This window comes from Xyrauchen texanus, chromosome 5, assembly GCF_025860055.1.
Source record: "Xyrauchen texanus isolate HMW12.3.18 chromosome 5, RBS_HiC_50CHRs, whole genome shotgun sequence".
NCBI lineage: Eukaryota > Metazoa > Chordata > Actinopteri > Cypriniformes > Catostomidae > Xyrauchen > Xyrauchen texanus.
In genome coordinates, this window is record NC_068280.1 from 30,557,168 (window position 1) to 30,576,984 (window position 19,817).

The 19,817-nt window shown below is 38.7% G+C and overlaps 1 protein-coding gene across 1 annotated transcript in view; it reads right to left on the reverse strand.

Annotated features, from left to right (window-relative positions):
* Window positions 1-19,817, reverse strand: part of LOC127643526 (slit homolog 2 protein-like) — a 111,627-nt gene that overhangs the window by 64,358 nt on the left and 27,452 nt on the right. Inside the window, exons 5-14 of the mRNA XM_052126320.1 lie at window positions 15,110-15,273; window positions 14,883-14,894; window positions 14,593-14,725; window positions 11,049-11,120; window positions 10,892-10,963; window positions 8,079-8,150; window positions 6,106-6,249; window positions 5,390-5,553; window positions 4,621-4,644; window positions 4,266-4,286 (exon numbers count right to left, since the gene is read on the reverse strand). Of these exons, the coding sequence (XP_051982280.1) occupies window positions 4,266-4,286; window positions 4,621-4,644; window positions 5,390-5,553; window positions 6,106-6,249; window positions 8,079-8,150; window positions 10,892-10,963; window positions 11,049-11,120; window positions 14,593-14,725; window positions 14,883-14,894; window positions 15,110-15,273 (878 nt within the window). The remainder of the gene's footprint in view (window positions 1-4,265; window positions 4,287-4,620; window positions 4,645-5,389; window positions 5,554-6,105; window positions 6,250-8,078; window positions 8,151-10,891; window positions 10,964-11,048; window positions 11,121-14,592; window positions 14,726-14,882; window positions 14,895-15,109; window positions 15,274-19,817) is intronic.

The following is a 19,817-nucleotide window of genomic DNA, read 5'->3' on the forward strand; positions in this document are numbered from 1 at the left end:
CCACCAGATATGCATGAGAACTTATGGCTGATGGGGAGTTGAGCTTGTTTGATGATTTGGGTCAAGTTTACTATTTCAGGTACGATTGGGGAGAGCAGCGGCCGAGCATTGTAGATTCCAGTATACCTCGAGGGGTGCCTGTCGAGCTGATCTGTGGAACTCCTGCAAAGCGAGGGAGGGGCTGGAATGATGAAGTTACAGGAAATGCTTTGCCATGTCAGACGTCTCATAGGGGACATGATGGTTCGAGGAGTTTATTGATTGTAGTAACGACTGCGGAATTGTCGCATGACTACGATGCATTTGAGTTTCTGGAGGGAACCCATATGATGCTGGCCGTGATGATGGGTGTGGAATAAGAAAGGCCTATTTTAAACTTCTTTTGTAGATGTAGCTTGCTGTGTCATCGCGGAACGAGGCTGCAGTGGTTCTGGGCATGTATTTCCTATTTCTGAACTCAAACATATATTTTACCCCATATAGGGTAAATAACCATTGGAGGGTAGAGGGGAAGGTTGTCTGCTGGACCGTATGATGAAGTGCTGTACGAATGGCGAGGAAGGATTTGAAGCTTGGGTCTTGGTGTCATTTCTTTCTTCCCTCCGCTGAGCCGCATCGAGACTGGTATTGTAGATCGAGAACACTTGTTAAATACATTCAATTATGAAATTTCTAGCAATGGGATTACTTACGAAGAGAGCGACTGGAGTGTAGGAAGCTATATTGAAGAAAGTATAATTCTGGCCATTCCCCTGTGAACCATGGTCCTAGACAGCAACCCCTGAATCCTATGGAGGGAGCCATGTCCGAGAAATAGGGGCGTGTCTCCAGAGATTCTCGCCAGCCATCATCGATTGGTGGGTAGGAGAGGCTGTCTATGGAATGAGCTAGTGTGGGGAGGCGGAAAAACGGCAGAGTGGCCTTGAGGAATGATAAGCATGGCAAAATTGAGGTGGCCTGATGGGGCTGGAGATGTGTTAGGAGACCCAAACTGAACAGGGAACGACGTGAAAATAGACCTGATCCTGTCATGTTTCTTTAGGGGGGAAGCTTGCATTGTTAGAGAATGTGTGTGATATCTAGAATTCTAGAGACGTGGCTCGTTGTAGGTTATTTTTTTTTTCTCTCTCTCTCTCTCTCTCCCTCTCTCTTATTCCTTGAGCTGGAGCAAATACGGTGAGAAGAATAATGTCTCAGCTTCATGAGAGTTTAGTTGTTGGCTGTAAAAGGAACATGGGAGTCTTCATGTACTCCCGGCATAGAGCCCTGAAGGTGCAGTGGAAAGTTTGGTTTTTGAAGGAGGTGTGCCCCAAAACATACAAAAATGTGTGCATGTTTGTTCAAATCATCTTGGTTCTGATTAGTTGTTGCTGTAGTGGTCTGACCACGATGGGTGAATGATTTGTGAAGACGTGCCAACTAATTTCTGCTCTTCGATTATGCCTGAATTATAATAAAACGAAAGTATACCATGAGATGGGAATTACTCGCTGTATGACCTGATCATAGCAAAATGCCTTACGGTGGTGGTAGACAATCTGATGAATAGGGCAAGTGGTGCAGAGCCTGCCACTAGGTGTCAGAGGCGCACCGCACGTGGTGCTAGCGATGAGAACATGGAAGTACGTTTGGAGTAAGAAAATGCTGCGTTGATGCGTATTTTTTTGCACTCGGGAGTGACGTCGCTCTGCTTAAGTTTAATATATTTGCATTCTGATATATGCATGCATGGATATGCGATTAATATTACGGATTATACGTCTTTTCGAAGGTCTAAGTGTTCGACGTTGATATCCGATCTCTGTTGCATGATAGCAGTCCTCCAGAAACAACAATTTGTTTATTTGTGCCGGAAGTGCGGATGACAACATGCAATATCAAAAAACGGGACTTCATACTTTATTATGAATCGCCAGATGAATCCAGTTCAGCCTGCTTGGGTCAATTGTCCATGACAGAGTTCATTCTATAACATCCAGTAGCACTTTTGTACTCAATTATAAATCTTGATATGTTCTCTATGTTTACATGAGATCTCACCTGGAAGAATTACACTTCATCGTCGTTCTTCGACAGACTATGCAATCTGAGCAGCATTCCTGTTGTAAAACTGTATATTATCTTATATATGAAGTCTTCTAAACAGAATGAGCCCATCTCAAATCCAAAACATTTTTTTATTTTTTTGAGATTGTAGTTTTTTGCTTTGAAATAACAACATATATTAATTCTGAAACTTGAGAAGTGAAGCCCAAAGTGTCTTCTTTCAAAAGATACTACAGCTGTGTCCATACTCCAAGGGGGCCAGTAGATACAGCCATTTAAGTTGGGTATGTAATTTGCATGGTTTGTGCTCAAGAAAGGGGGGGCCCATCAACAGGTGAAACTGTGATGTCATGCTCCCTCGGAATGCTCACATCATGGGCTCGGACTTCCTAGTGAGTAGGGCATAGGGATGATGAACTGGATTGGAATGCACCCGTTACGTGATTTGGGCGAAGGCGACCGCAAAATGGGGGAATCTTACTGAATGAAGTAAGGAGAGCCCGTATGATAAGCGCTGACTGTACATGATGATATGCCTGAATAATTATCTTAATTCCCCGATGGGGAACGCTCGGGCATGCAGACTGTGAATGACAAGTGAATGAACCTTGACAGGTTGCCCTCATGAGATTACGCGATTGCCTGCCATAGAGTGAATGCGCTGTTGACATGAAATACTGGCTTTTGATATTGATGTGAATGCGTTATGATGAACAAGCAGCTTTGCAACTTTGTGATGAACAGGTAGCATGGCAACGGAAGGTCTAGACCCATGACTAGATCTGAATGCATTTGATGGATATGAAAATGATTTAGCTTATTTCTGATGGAAGCCGGCTGCTGCCTGAGCCGATGATTTTGCAGTATTCACAGGGTGCGCGCTCCTTCCGTGCCGTGCAATGCGATTGAGAGAGATCTCCTGAGTGAATGAGATATGGGTGAAGCTCCGGGTTTGCTGGTTGTTTACTCCCCATGGGTTTGATGTTGGCAGAAGTTGAGATGAAGTGACGACGTCGTTGGAAAGGGAAGGCGGGCTTCCAGAGATGTGCTGTGGCCTGGAGAGGTTGACACGCGTCTAGTTGCAGTGTTAGCTCACCGAAACAGCAATGTGATAGATTGTGAGCGGACTTATAAAGCATTGGCTTACGTGCAATTGGCTAGGAGTTACCCAGCTAATGATGTGATGATGTACACCTGCTGGTCTTCCCGCTAGAACTACGCTCCACTTCCATTGATTCACTCACATTCTTTTCAGGCATGACACGGTCTGGTTTGTGAACAAGTATTACTCTACCCAAAAGCAAATAGAGAATAGAGCATAAGCCAATAGAGAACAGCACTTTAAACCTGTATGTTCATTATTATAAATTTCCATGACTTCCAATTACTTTTAATTACTTTTTCAGGCCTGGAAAACACAGTTTTCAAATGTACTGATTTCTCCAGGTTTTTCATGATAGTGGGAACCTTTATATAAGCCATGACTTTAGAATGTTTTGCACACACACACACACACACACACACACACACACACACACACACACACACACACACACACACACACACAAAGTACAATATGCACAAAGACATACCTGCCCATTCGATGCATACAATAAAAAAAAATTAAAAAAAAACGTTTGCACACACACACACAGGTTGACTCTTGTTGCTTGCCATGCTGTAGATGCTGCAAGACCTTCCATGGTGCTTGACAGAACCATGTATTAGTCCGAGTCTGCAAATACATGGTTAGATCAAGCACAAAGGAAAACCTCGCTGAATTTCCTCTACAAGACACAAAGAGAGAGAGAGAGAGAGAGAGAGAGAGCGAGAGAGAGAGAGAGAGAGTAACAAAGGGTCAAGAGATACAGGATGAGATACTACGTTCAGGTTGAAAAATATAAGGGATGTGAAAACAGATGGAGATATTGAAAAGGTGGAAAGTGCAGAAACAGAGGAGTAGTGCAGAAACAGAGGAGTGTGGCAACTGTTGTACAGTAAATATGCATAATGTCTATAAACCAGCAGTTCTACTCTATATCATACATTCAAACACACATATACATTCACCTGAAACCACATTCTTTATAAACCTCTGAACTCATTTAAAAAATATTAGGGTTCCTGGTCTGTGATTGGCTGGGATTGAGGGGGAGGGGCTTGTTGGTTGACTGATTTGGGTGGAGGGGACTATGGTGGCACTAGTGTAAATTACTTACACTTATTGATATGATGAATCCCTGAGTATGTGTGCAAGAAAGGAAGAAAGAGACAAAGAATGTCATACACTCACACTCACACACTGGAAAAACTGTGTGTCAAACCCATGCCACCAAATGCGCTTGTGAGCATGCACACAGCAAAAGTGGCATAGACCAGGCTGGTGAAGTTTTAACAGGCACTGCATCCACAAGCAATCCTGAATCAGTAAATCAATTCATGAATAAACCAAATACTAAACATGTGTGAGTGTGTGATTGCGTGCATTGGTGTATTAGTGTGCATTGTGTAATTGAGGCTCTTGTGCATTGCACACACAAAGGCATAAACACAGTACTTGGTAGTTGGACATACCTGGTATAAAGTACTGCTCTTTAGCTATACAAAGAAAGATATACAGATAACTGAGAAAATAACTGTGTATGTGTGTGGTTTGGGTGGTTTACAATGACATTTTTTAGGTTACATACTGGCAATTACAAGTGTATTATGCTATAAATATGGTTTATTAGGACATTTCTAGTGTCTCCATAATATAAATCACTTATAAAACATACTAAACAATGGTTTTTTTTTAATGTAAAAATGTAGAACGTTTTCTGTGAGGTTTAGGTTTAGGATCAGGGTTAGTGTTAGGGTATAGAATCTATAGTTTGTATAGTATAAAAATCATTATGTCTATGAAGAGTCTTCATAAGGATAGCCGCACCAACATGTGTGTGTGCGTGGGTGTGTGTTTGTGTGCAGATCAATAAATTAATATGAATCAATCAATGTTCAGCTGACATACAGTAAACTGATTTTACACACACATACGCACAGACACATTTGCATTCAGATTTGTAATCTGCTTAGATAGGAGACGATAAGTCAAGCTGAGACCCTCAAAAATGCATATGCCTGTATAAGTAAAAGATGCTTTCATCCTCAACCACACACACTCACACATGTATTGCCACTCACATTCTTGAAGTCCATTCTAAGGAACAGTCAAAAAGAGTGCGTGTGTGTGTGTGTATGTGTGTATGTGTGTATGTTTATTTGAGTAAGTCTGACAAATTAATAATATTTACACCTTTAACAGCAGCAATTGGCAAAAAGCCATTTACATGTGTTCATGTACCTGAACAGCGGAACTTCTTGCTCTTGATCTGGCCGATGCGCTTGTTGGCAAGGCGACGTGGACTGGTGCAACGAGCTCCACTGGTCTCAGTTGGGTTGTCTTGCAAATAGTCAGCCAGCCACTTCAAATGGCAGTCGCACATGAAGGGGTTCTGGGCCAGATGACTGATAAACAGAAATATATTAGTTTAAGATGAGCACCGTTGCATAAATTTGCCTCTGTCCAGTCTAATTTTTACTGTAAATATGTACATATGAATAGCTTTCGAATGTGATCAACACAAATTGACGTATGATTACAGCACACATATATCAGCAAATGTCTGAGGACCACATATGTGCTTATCTAAAGGATTGGTATACTACTGAACGCTTAATATTTATGCTTAATATTTTGTAGTCTAATACATTCATTTCCAGTGGTCGGTCACTTTAGACCGGGAGCTCCACAGATGTAATAAAGTGAAATAAATCCAATACAATTTTATGAAAATTATCTAAAATATATATCTATATATATATGTGTGTGTACAAATGCCCTGTGTGAACAAAGTCATGGAATTTTGTTCCAACTGGATGAAATAAACTACAGTTTTCAGAAAAATGTAAGTTAATTGGTAAGTTTTGACCGGAACACATTATAAGGGTTAACTATAAAAAAGAGATAAAGTGGGAATAAATAATTAAATCAATTACTATTTTCTTTAAGAAACTCACAGCGTCTGTATGGCTCGGAGAGATGAGAAAGTTCCCTTTGCAATGGTCTGGAGTTTGTTGTCATAAAGTGACAAAAGATTGAGATTTTGCAGGTCTTGGAAAGAATCTACACGCAAACAATTGATCTTGTTCGCATTTAGTAACCTGTTGGGATAAACATTCAGATGTGACATTTTACACAAATTTCTCAAGCAAACAGGAAGGAAAATCTATACATTTGTTGTAAATTGAGATATTATAAATGCCACTTGCAAAACGATTTAAATCTACAAACAAATAAATGAGCGACACTTTAAAGAGGTCATGAAAGTTAGAATCAAATTGTCCTTGATATTTAGACATATAAGAGGTAACTGTGCTATAAAACATACTGTAAATTTTAGAACTCAAAACTTGGTCCCCCATCTAAAAAGAGCATTTATTGTTTCCACCCTGCTGAAACATCTGTTCATGACGTAATGAAACATTGCTAATTTGCCTTTACACATCCCTCAACATTCGTCATTGCACCCTTGGCCCCGCCCCCTGGCATACAGTTCAAGTCAAAAGAACAGGCCTTCCGTGGCTAACTATTCCTAAAATAACACCTAAGGGGACCCATCTGGACAATGTTAAATTATTTTGTATATAAACATGAACTACGTAGACTCTTTGACCGCTGCCATGAATCTGTCGCAGTATCAAGTTGTTAGGAATGTTAGGAGATGATCAAATTTGCTTCACCTGTGAGTGGTTATAATGTTGTGGCTCATCAATGTATGTAAAAATGTACTAAGATGGACGTCTTTGACAGATTTGATGTGTATCCAGTGATGTGCGCCACAGTGCAGGATGATTTTGTATGTATATGTGTCTAGTTTCACATCTCTGGACTATGTGTGCTGGTTTTTTTTTTTTTTTTGGGCTAATGTCGGCTGGTGAACCAGACATAATATGATTCAAGCTTTGCAAAGGAACTGTTATTGAAGTATTGGGCAGCTAAAAACACTTGGACCCTTTCAAAAACATTAGTAAATCGTTTCATTCATGAATATTTCATATGTCATGACTGTTTGATAATTATACTGATATGACTGTTTAATATTGCTTAGTGTTAACAGTTGTGCTTGAGATGAACAGTTTAATATATTCAGATGCAATGTGTTGGATGTGTGTTATGTGTAAACCCTGCAAATTTGTTTTATGATGTTGAGGGGCTTGTGTTCATTCTCTTCAGATTGAGTTTGCTGAATTTGAGGGGCTGCATGATTTTAGTCAATCAGAACAGTGGGCGTTTACGTTTAAGTTAAAAGGAGGTGCTCAGGCCAGGGTGGAAAATTATCATATATTACTAAATTCTGACTGTTTTGGTGCAAAAAAACGTTTATAACATTATCACTGGATCTCAGGGAAGATAATTAAATTACAAAAAATAGCACTTCACAAATATTCCCCTTGTTCGCTGTGCCTTATGGGAAGGTTCTGGATAAACTGAGGCTTCAGTTTGCAAATCAGCTTTCATCTAAACACAATTTATGGTCCGCATCTCGTATAAAACAATAAAATAGTGTATTTGTTTGTGAGAAAGAGCGAGAGGGTGTGTGTTTGTGTGTGCGGTGAGTTATTAGGGTATTATTGCTTTCAATGTAAGTTTCACAACTTTTAGTTGTTTATCTCTGAAAAATTAATTAGTATGTGTGAATAAAAGTAACATCTATATTCAACTTTGACATGGTATGAGTGTGTGTGTGTGTTGTTCTGTAGTAGCACAGAATGCTTATGATATACTTAAACCCCTATTAATACTTTGATTAACATGTATTTCCTAACACACCTTCCTCAAACACAAACACCTGTCTACCTGTGCTGTCTGTCATCAAGGGAATGAATGATTCTTATGGTGTTCTCCTCACGTGTCCACACACACACACACACACACAAACATGCCTTCAAAGCCTCTTCAAACACAAATGAATAAAACGTGTATTACTCACAGTAGCTGCAATGAGAATAGTCCATCAAAAAGGCCTTTGGTAATTTCTGTGATTTTATTCCCATATAAAACTCTAGAAGAAAGAAACACAAGGGGACATTAAATAAAACCAAAGATTAAAGATGCTCATTACCTACCCACACACACACACAACCTTGATTCCTTGAATGGAGCATGAGATGTCCCACCTGAAATCATTTTAGTGTTATCAGCCACAAATCATATTTAAAGCAATAGTTCACCCAAAAATTTAAATGTAGTTATCATTTACTGACCCTCATGTCATTCCAAACCCATGAGTTTCTTTCTCTTGTTGAACACAAAAGCTAATGTTTAGCAGAATGTCCTAACTGCTCTCTTCCATACAGTGAAAGTGAATGGGGACTAGGGGCTGTCAAGCTCCAAAAATGCAAAAAAAAAAAAAAAAAAAAGAATTTGACTAATTTTCTTATACAATTTAAGTCTTCAGAAGCATATGATAGCTTTGAGTGAGGTATAGACTGACATTTAAATCACAATTCATTGAAAATAGTGCTTGACTGCGGTGGTTGCCATTTACTTTAATTGTATGGAGCAGATTAGACATAATGTTATAAATAATTCCTTTTGTTTTCCTGAAAGAAATTCATATGGGTTTTATGACATGAAAATAATTATTTTTTGTGAACTATTCTGTCCAAAATAGATCAAATAGTGTTGACCCACATATGTGTGGCAAAACCATGAAAAAAGTATATGTAAAATAATATTCCCAGGATAATTATATCAATGACATGCTCATATTCATTACATTCTCCTAACTGTCCATTACCCTATGCAAGCTGAGGTTGCCGTATTAATGTGTGAAGAATATTGGAAAATATATGACAAATCTAAAATAGCCACATAGAGTTACAGTAAATAATTTCTTGGCATCTTCATTTTAGAATGAACAAAGACATTGTGGCTTTGGCTATATGCTGATATCCTACATATAAAACATATTTCATTGCTGTGATGTCATATCAGGACTTTCATGTATGGCTGTGCTACACGTAAATTGGATGTCTCTCCTGGCTAGAGATTATGTTTTTTAATGGCTGGCTGGTGTTCCTAAGAGGCTGGTCTGGGGGGAACGAGGGAGGGGGAGAACTGTTCTGCCCTCTAGGTTCTGGCTAATTGGAACCCAGTCAGTAAAGTAAACCAAAGAAAATACAGAGACCAAGGGAGCAGGACATGGACACATATACCCCCATAACCCCACACACATACAGACACAATGAAAATATCAGGCCAACACAAACAGCTTAGTGCATTCAAGCAACATATTCATACATGCACAAGTTTTAGGCAGTTATGAAACATTTTGTATAGTGAGGGTATTTGAAAAAATAATGCCATGAATAATTTGTATGTATCAATATACCTCAAACAAATTGCAGTAAACATAAAAAACTAAATCAATATTTAGTGTGTCACTTGTGCACAGTTTTGCAAGGTTGTCAGAAAGATTGTTCCAAGTATCTCGGAGATCTTGCCCCAGTTTTATGTATTTAGGATGACTTAATTGCTTCTGTTTTTTCAATTAATCCCAGACTGACTCAATGATGTTGAGGCTATGGGGGGCATACCATCTGTTTCAGAACCACTTGTTCTACTTCTATTCCATTCTATTTGAGAAAATACATTTTTGGAAATCTACATTTTATATTTTCTATTGACACACCAAAACAGAAGATATAAAATAATAATAATCATAAGACAAATGTTCAAGTAGAACATTTTGCACAGTACTGTACATAAGAATGTGTCCATATCTAAACAGTCTTTAAAGGATGTTAAAGGGACTGTTAACCCCAAAATTAAAATAATGTCATCATTTATTCACACTCACATCTGGCAAGCACTCTTATTAAGGCAAGATGACTAATTTGAACTTCTTTCCTGAAGCTTTTAAAGTTATCTTCCAGGTTCAATAGAGGTTAAGCTCAATCAACAGCATTTGTGGCATAATATTGATTACCACAAAATTATTTCTTTTCTTTTAAGTAGGTTATAGTGATGTACTTACAATGGAAGTGAATGGGGCCAATCCGTTAAAATGCTATTTCAAAAGTATAGCCACTAGACATAAATAACATGCGTATTAACATGATTTTAGTGTGATAAAATCACTAACTAACCTAGAGACAATTATGACTTCGTTGCCATGACGATGTAATGTCAACAAATCCTAAAACGACTTTAAAAATTAGGATTTAAACAACTTGCAAAAATTACGATTTAAACAACTTTACAGCTAAAATAATACATGAGTTTTAACTGATATATTTAACTGAGTCTCACTGTAACCTATATTTTTGCTTTTTTAAAGAAAAGGAGGGATGAGTTAAAATAGTTTTTTGTGGTAATCAACATTATGTCACAAATGCTGTCGATTGAGTTTAACTTGTATTGAACCCGGAATATTCCTTTAAGGTCCTTTTTTGTCCTTTAAAGCCCCTGGCCCCATTTACAATTATTTTGTGGAAGAGATATGAGGGTAAATTATGACAGAATATTCATTTGTTGGCGGAATATCCTTTTAATCTATTAGAACGAGGAGTGTCCTGGACTCCTGTATGTTTGAATGGTGGGCTTTTGGTTGACCGAGATCCTGCTGGGATATATCTGTTCTATCATCTCTAAAAGTTTGAACGAGTCAGATCATCAATAATTGAAAGAAGAATGGAAGCTGAATATAACTCTTACATCCTCTTCTCACGCACATTCGCACACACACACACACCCACACACCCAGACACATCCTGTATATATATATATATATATACTCACAGAGAATTTAGAGATCGGAGACCTTGAAAGGAGTCAGAAGCCAGTTCAGTTATTTGATTATTACTCAAATCTCTGAAAAAAAAGAGAGACGAGAGAGGTGAGATATGATAGTGTGTGATTGCATACAGTATATGTGCTCACAGGGATGCACACTTACATTCTCCGCAAACGCTTGTAAGGTGAGAATGCTCCTGGTGGGATTATCTTGATGGAATTCTGCTCCAGTCGACTGTGAACAGAGAGAATAAACCAAATCAAAAAAAGTTTACGTTTCAGAGGGAATAATCCAAATCACAAAAAAGTGAGGTTGAATGGAAAATGATGGGCTATTACATGACTATTTTATACTATAAATGTCTGTTTTTATAGTACAAAAATGTGAGAAAATAAGAGGTGGTCGGGGTGAGGAGGAAGAGAGGTAAAATTTGTGACAGGTAGAAAATTTTGTCATAGTGTAGCAGCTGTGTCTGTTTGTTGTATCTCTAAATTGAAGCAGTACCCATGTCAGCCAGACTGTCTGGTTGTGTTTGTGCATTTTAGTGCTCTTTGTTCAGACAATCTGGTACAAATCCACATCTTTGTTCTGTGAAAAATATAATTATAAGCACACTGACATCTAAACACCGCCTCAAAAACAAACAAAACAACAACAACAATAAACAGACACATTCACTATTCAGAAAAACAACTTTATCTTTCATTAAATGCAACTATCTGATAAACACATCTGCATAATAAGAGGTAAATCAACATCAGCTGTAGTTTTTTTCCATCTGGGATGTCAATAATGAATCAAGAAACATAATTATATTATCCATTCAATACTAGAACAATCAACACATAGCAATGCCTATTTATAATTAATTTATAACTCTCCCACTGTCTATTAGTAAATATGTCATAAATCAAATAAGCTCTCAAAAGTTGACAGAGAATGAAAATTAGGCCCCCACATACTGTAGGTGGACAAACACACACATACACACATTTCATTCAAGCAGAGCCAAATGAGATAATCATACTCATCTGTCAAAGCTCTGCATGCACCTTTCAAAGGAAGAAAAATTAAGGGATGACAGACCGAGACAGGAGGGAAGAAAAAAAGATAGCCAATGACCCTGGCATTGACAGTCACAACAGTTAAAAGATGTGGCTTCTCAATCCGGTTCCGTTGCCAGAGTGTTGGCCCTCAGACGAGATACTATTGATAAAATAAATAAATTTCCATACTGAATTAATGTAGATGACTTTAGCATGACCTCCAAAGTTAAAATGCTTGATACAGATATGCAAACCTCGCTTGTGTTTGTTTGTGTATGCGTGTGCAATGTGGGAGCTACATCTATTAAAAGGAGGCAAAAATCCTATTTAGTTGTGTGTAAGTTTAGTTTAAAGAAAATATATATGCTCTCATATAAAAATGTTGGGTAGAAGCAAAGTCTTGGACTGCATATTGGGACATGAAACCAAAACTTTGTGCCTGCCCTACCTCAGCAAAAATAACTTGCCTTCAAGTCTAGAAAGCATGACAAAGAAAGACTTAATAAAAATAGTTATAATATATTACGTTAAGGTATGGTAGCCCTTTGTTGAATATATACAATTACTACCTTTAGAATTTGCTGATTTGATGTGCAATGGCTGCTTGTACTGTGGACTTGACATTTCCCACAGGATTTTTGTTCTTTGTTTATATGGTTTTTGTTTTTTGTTGTATGTAATTTTATTTTATTTATTATTTCATTATTAATAATTTACGTTAATGGGGTTTGTTCTGTTATATGCACTGAAGGCCAAAAGTTAATAATAACAATGTACAGATTTTTCTGTTTCGGAAGGAAATTGGTACTTTAATTCACCAAAGTGGTATTCAACTGATCACAAAGTATAGTCAGGACATTACTGATGTAAAAAAACAGCACCTTTACTATTTGAAAAAAAGTTATTTTTGATCAAATCTAGACAGGCACCATTTCCAGCAGCCATCACTCCAACACCTTATCCTTGAGTAATCATGTTAAATTGTTACTTTGTTACTAGAAAGTCACTTGCCATTATATCAAACAGAGTTGAAAGCTATTTGGTTCGTTAAAGGAAGCTTAACATTGTCTTTGTGTTTGTTTTTGAGTTGCCACAGTATGCAATAGACTGGCATGTCTTAAGGTCAATATTAGGTGAAAAATGGCAAAAAAGAAACAGCTTTCTCTAGAAACTCTTCAGTCAATCGTTGTTTTGAGCAATGAAGTCTATACAATGATTGAAACTGAAGATTTCATACAAAGGTGTACACTACAGTCTTCAAATATAAAGGACAACTGGCTCTAACAAGGACAGAAAAAGATGTGGAAGACCAGATGTACAACTAAACAAGAGGATACTGTAAGTACATCAGAGACTGTAGTTTGAGAAATAGACGCCTCACATGTCCTCAGCTGACAGCTTCATTGAATTCTACCCACTCAACACCAGTTTCATGTACAACAGTAAAGAGAAGACTCAGGGGTGCAGGCCTTATGGGAAGAATTGCAAAGAAAAAGCCTCTCTTGAAATAGAAAGAAATTGGACAACAGATAATTGGAAAAGAGTGTTATGGATCTTAACCCCATTGAGCTTTTGTGAGATCATCTAGACTGTAAGGTGCGCGAGAAGTGCCCGAGAAGTGCCTGCAAAGCTGGAGGATTTTTGTTGAGAATTCTTTAAAGTAGTTTAAGAAGTTCTGAACATTTATTTATTTAATTTTTTTTCAAATTGTAATAGTAATTTTTCACGTTATTAATGTTCTGACTATACATTGTGATCAGTGGATCACATCCTTGTGTAGTTGCCGTGTATAAGATCTTATAATTTGATGGTTTTTGTGTAGAGTTTTGATGCAAAAACACCATTTTGAGAAGAGTTAATATAGTTTTGAATGAAGTGCTTGCTTTTGCAAGAGATGTGTGACATTTTGTATGTTGTGTGTGTGTTTTTTTTTTTTTTTGTGTAGAGTTAAGAGAAAAGGAGCCATAGTTTCTGAAATTGTAAGCAATTGTCAAAAACTGTAATAGTAATAATAATATCAGATAATGTGAAGCGGCTGTGGCTCAGGTGGTAGAGCGGGTTGTCCACTAGTACCAGGGTTGGTGGTTCGATTCCAGACCCACACAACTCCACATGCCGAAGTGTCCTTGGGCAAGACACTGAACCCCAAGTTGCTCCCAATGGCAGGCTAGCGCCTTGCATGGCAGCTCTGCCGTCATTGGTGTGTGAATGAGTGTGTGAATGGGTGAATGAGATGCTTAAAAATGTGCTATATGAGTGCAGACAATTTACCATAATTCAAAGATATTTTATTATGCCTTGTCATCAACAAGGTGTTTCTGCCTGCAGAACTGCTGTTCACTGGATGTTTTTTGTATTTGGCACCATTCTGAGTAAACTCTAGAGATTGTTGTGCATGAAAATCCCAGGAGATCAGCAATTACAGAAATACTCAAACCACCAGTCCCTGTAAATTAAATGGCCTAAACAACATATTAAACAATGTTTTTTTTTTATGAAAAAATGCCAACATTTTTCTGTGAGTGTTAGGTTGAGGGGTAGGTGTAGGGTTAGGGGATAGAATACATAGTTGGTACAGTATAAAATGGAGAATCCTCTTAATGACAGGAGTACCAACGTGTGTGTGTGAGTGCGTGCCTGTGTGTGTCCTTCTCACTCACATTTCAGTAATGGTCTCTGGCAGGTTGGTGGGTATTTCAGTCAGGATTTTTCCCCGGCAGTCCACTATATTATTACTGCAGGTGCACAGCTCAGGACACTGTAGCACACTACAGGACGAGTGTGACTGGGACCCTGAAACATACACACAAAGAAATGACGAGTATGCAAAGGTAATATGATATACAAAGCTAGGGTTAGTTTGAAATAAATGAAACATTTCTTAAACAAAAATTTGGGTAGAGGCAAATTTGGGTTTTTTGCCTGCGTTATTTCAACTCAAATAACTTACCTGAATTGAAGTCTTGAAAGCATGAGCAAAAATAGAAAGAATATGAAAGCACTGACAACAAAAGAGCAAATTAATGTATTTATTTTTGCACACACAAACCCTTATCAACAGGGTTGATAAGGGTTTGTGTGTGCAAACCCATATCAAGGGTTTGCACACCCTATTAACAAACCACATCTAATATAAACCAACACTAAGAACTAACACAGACAAATATACACACACACCTGAACAGATGAATTCTTTTTTTTGCACTTCAGCAATGTTGTGGCCCCTCAGGGACGGTGGGGCCATGCACTGAGTATAGAGGCCTAGGCGGGGCCTCTGTCTCAACCAATCAGAGAGCCATGCCACATGACAATCACACAGCAGTTTATTAGAATGCAGACGACTAGAAATTGAGATAGAGAGAGAGAGATTTTAATGTAAAAAATTTTAAACACATTTATTACAATTTATTTCCACTTATAAACATTAAATAACACCTATTTAAATTTTAAAAAGAAAAAATACATTTTATAAAGAATTTTTTTTTTACTTATAGGTGGGGTATGTGATTTGCAAAACGGCCGGCAGATTTTGAAAATACACAACTCATAAGGTCCTACCTTCTCTCCTCCAACGCTGGCCCTGACTCCACCCATTCGAAAAACATGGACGCGCAATCATGCACGAGCGAAAACTCAGATGCGCGAGAGCGAGCCAGGCTAGCATAGGTTGGAGTTTCTGCATGACGTCACCATTTACCTGCTAAGACCGTCAACATGGCACAACATTCAGCGGTAAGTTGCACCAGATATTATTAACATTCAACAGTCACATAAATCATTAGTATTGTTAGAAAATTGATGTTTTTGAAATGTAAATATATATTGTATAAATATATATAAAATATATAAAAATATATTGGACGTCCTGGTTGTCACCGAAGTTTATGGCTAAATATAGGGCTGACCGATATAACGTTATCAGATGAGATTGTTATGCGCATCTCGTCAGTAAAGCACATAACATAAAGTGCATTCATTGATTAGTAAATCGCCATCAGCTGCTTTCAGATGGAGCGGCGTATACTACACAGAGCCGTAGTTCACTAACAAGCTGGGCCGTGATAATGAAGGGTAAATTGCCCAGCTTGTCAGTGATGAACTACAGCTCTGTGTAGTAAATGCCGCTCCATCTGAAAGCAGCTGATGAGGAACGGGACACGCGCGCCAGGGTGGTGGGGGCATGGTACGACCGTTTGATTGACACATTTTCTGTCCAATGATTCTAGATGGTCTTGAAAATGATCGGCTGGAGTTTTTCGAGTCCTGCCCGTTCCACAGATGATTAAATTGCTTAATTTTCATTTCAGTGCTTCTAATTTACAGCCAGTAAGTGGGTTAGGAATAGGATTTCAAGTTATTTTGAAAAAATGGTCAAAAAAGAAAATCACATACCCCACCTTTAAATTGAGTAAAATGAAGTTCATTGTCTACAACAGAGCACAAAACCTCTCCATAGCACCAAACATCCTCAAACATTGCAATACATAAATTAGCTTTATAAAAAACTAAAATCATTCAACAATCTTGACTTCACCATGGCACAAAAAATGGCCACAAGATTAAAATCCTGATTTTGTTACATTTTATCTTTCCTACTCATGTATATTGCTAATTTATTTTTACCCAAAATAAAATTTAACAGCTGACACTCTCTGGCATCTCCTTGTATATTTTACACCAAAAATGAAAGTTTACATTGCAAATTCATCATCAAATGATTTAAACAAGTTCTGTAAAACCTCAAATAAAAGTTTAAGTCTATAACAATTCATACAAACGTCATAGTTACTGTCATAACCTCCGTTCCCCGAGGGAAGGAATGAGACGTTGCATTGAATGAAGTGACACAAGGGGTCTTCCTGGGACGCCAAACATACCTCTGAACTTGAGAAAAGGCCAATGTCAAGTTGGCAGACAGAATTTGCATGCCCCGCCCCGGACATACAGGGAATATAAAGGGAAGCGGTGCAGCAACTGTCAGTCAGGATTTTACACTGAGGAGCCGAAAATAAGGTACAGCCGTTTACAGTGGTAGGTCTAGTGCTGTGGCAGGAGGGACACAAAGTCTCGTTCCTTCCCTCAGGGAACAGAGGTTACGACAGTCGTTGTGTCGAATGAAGTGACACAAGGGGTCCCATCTAAATACGCCACGCACTGACCATGTTACGTGAACTGTCGAGACAGGTGCAAGCAGGCTACTGCATGCTAGAGGCAACTGTGTCGGCTGCACGTAGCCCTCCCCAACACCCCCAAAGAGATGTCACATACATCTGTCATATGGAGTTTATGTTGATAATATAGAAATTCTGCAGCAGAGTGATGACATCTCGGATCATTACCTCGTCTCTTGTATGCCGCAATCAGCTAATATTACTTAATCTATACCACGTTATCGTTCAGGTAGAACTATTCTTTCAACCACTAAAGATAGCTTCACTAAAAATCTTCCAGATCTATCTCATACACTCAATAAACCCAAAACCCAGAATACCTTAGGTTCCCCGCACCCCTGAGGGGGGGAATAGGTGCTACATGACTAGCATGGGAGCAATCCCAGCAGCCACGCCCTTTTCTCTCACTATGTCTCTTGCGTAGGATGTGAGCTATCAGATGTCCTATTCTTTCAGGGGGAAAAGACCCTGCGGAGGCCACATCCTGCCAAATATAGGGGGAGGCAACGTGTGGCAAATACACCAAGAGGGTTGTGAAGCCGTATGTGGGAGTGGCACGGTGGTAGGTCCAGCCTAATGAGGGGGGACTATACAAGCACGACGACCAGGGCAGCGGGGCTGCCCAAGGGAAATGCAGGTCCGCCGACAGGGGGGCATTACCGCGGGAAATACATCATGGGGAGTTAGCCCGAGAAGGGAACTAAGCACATGGAGCCCGACACCAGTACAGAGCACCTGTGACTCGTAGTGGGTCTGGCCGCGAATTGCTCCTATGAATTTGCAGGCCAGAAAAATAGGGAGGAGAACATCCAGGTAGTGACATGTAGTGGCTAACCTGGGACAGAAGGCACACTAGATCAACTTGGTGAAGAGTGCTGTGTTGCAGCGTTACCGAGTTCTACCGGCTCGGACCTGACAAAAAACGGGACGAGACCGACTCAACCCTGAGATTGTAAAATCTGGCGAAGGTATTGGTTGTTGCCCAGCCTGTCTGCTAAGGAGGTGCCATGGGCCAAACCAGAGAGCCGCAACGCTGCCATTCTTGGCTGTCTCATCAGGATTCATCACAGATATAAAGGCATTTACAGCAATAATACAATGTAAAATTTTCCACTGTATATCTCCAATTTTTTAGTTAATGGTGGCTTGTAAAACATTCTCACATTTGGCTTAATGACTTCATCAAAATCTAAAACAGTTCACCAGGGTGTATCAATTCTTCCATTTAGTGCATTTTTATAAAAATATTTTACACATGACTTATAACTTTTTTTGCCATTCACTTCTTCAAAGTCCATGTCCATACATTTTTCGGAATCCGTTAAAATTCCACCATGCTCCTCTAAATTAGGTGAAATCAACAACTTTGGAAAAAAATCTTTATCATAGGGAGTAATTTCTCCATCACAATATTTCCTGAGTAAATCGGTCTCTTCTACTGAAAGAAGAGTCTGCATTTTTCAACCATTCGAGTGGATCTAACCCCATTAGGCATTGCCACCGCATCCACCTCAAAAGATCTGGTCCCGCCAAACTTATAAGTTGATGAAGAGTTACCACATTATCATTTATAAAGGCTTCAGTCAATAAAAATGATGCACTTGTTATGTCCAGTCTTGCACCATAAACCAATGGCTCTTCCAGAAGCCAATACAAGGATGTGGGACTTTTATCCTTTGGAGTATAAAAAGACTGGCCACTGCCACTGTTCTCCAACTTACAGACTCTGGGCCTATCAGGAAACGTTGTATAAATTGTACTTGAAAGGTTGCTGTCCTGCTTTTCAAATACACAAGTCCTTGTCCACCTTCTTCTTTTGGTAAGTACGTTATGGACTACCCAGTGCATTTTATCCCAGAAGAAGTCTATCAACATTGACTGGATATTAGCAAGAAAAAGTGGTGGCGGGTCAACACAAGTCAGCCGATGCCAAAGAGATGGAGTAACAAGGTTATTTATAATAAGGTGTAGACCACTAGTATTTGCTTGATCCAATTCCATTTATCCAAACAGCCCTTTAATTTATCAGCCATCCCTTCCCAATTTCTTAAATGAAAAGACTCATCTCCAAAATAAGTTTAAAAAAAAAGGAAAAATAAATAAAAACATTTTTGGGGGTTACTGTTATCCACTCTCCCACCAAAACAGCTTCACTTTTTATTCAATTAACCTTTGCAGCTGATATCATCTCAAAATCTTCCAAAGTTTTCATTAAAATGTTCACATCTGAAGAATAAAATAGGATTTATAGACAATTGGAAGAGTTTTTGGGGTAGACCTGACCTGCTAAAGAGAGACGGACTCCATCCCTACAGAGGTGCCGCTCTCCTCTCTAGTAATTTGGCTCATAGTCTTAATAATGATAGTATTTGACTAACTGGGGCCCAGGTCAGGAAGCAGACAAACTGGTTAATCTAAACGTCTGCTAGCTGCCTTGAGATGTCACACAGGTCACATAAACTACAACACATAGGGACAGTATCTCCTAGATATCTCATAGACACTCTGTTTGTTCCCCAAACTACCAAACACAAAACCCTCACTAAATCAATTGAAAAAAATTTAAGATACACATCATATAAAAATAGGGATACTAAACATTAGATCTCTTTCTACCAAAGCACTAATTGTTAATGAAATGTTTACAGATCATAGATTGGATGCGATCTGTTTGACTGAAACCTGGCTTAAACCGGATGAATATATTATTTTAA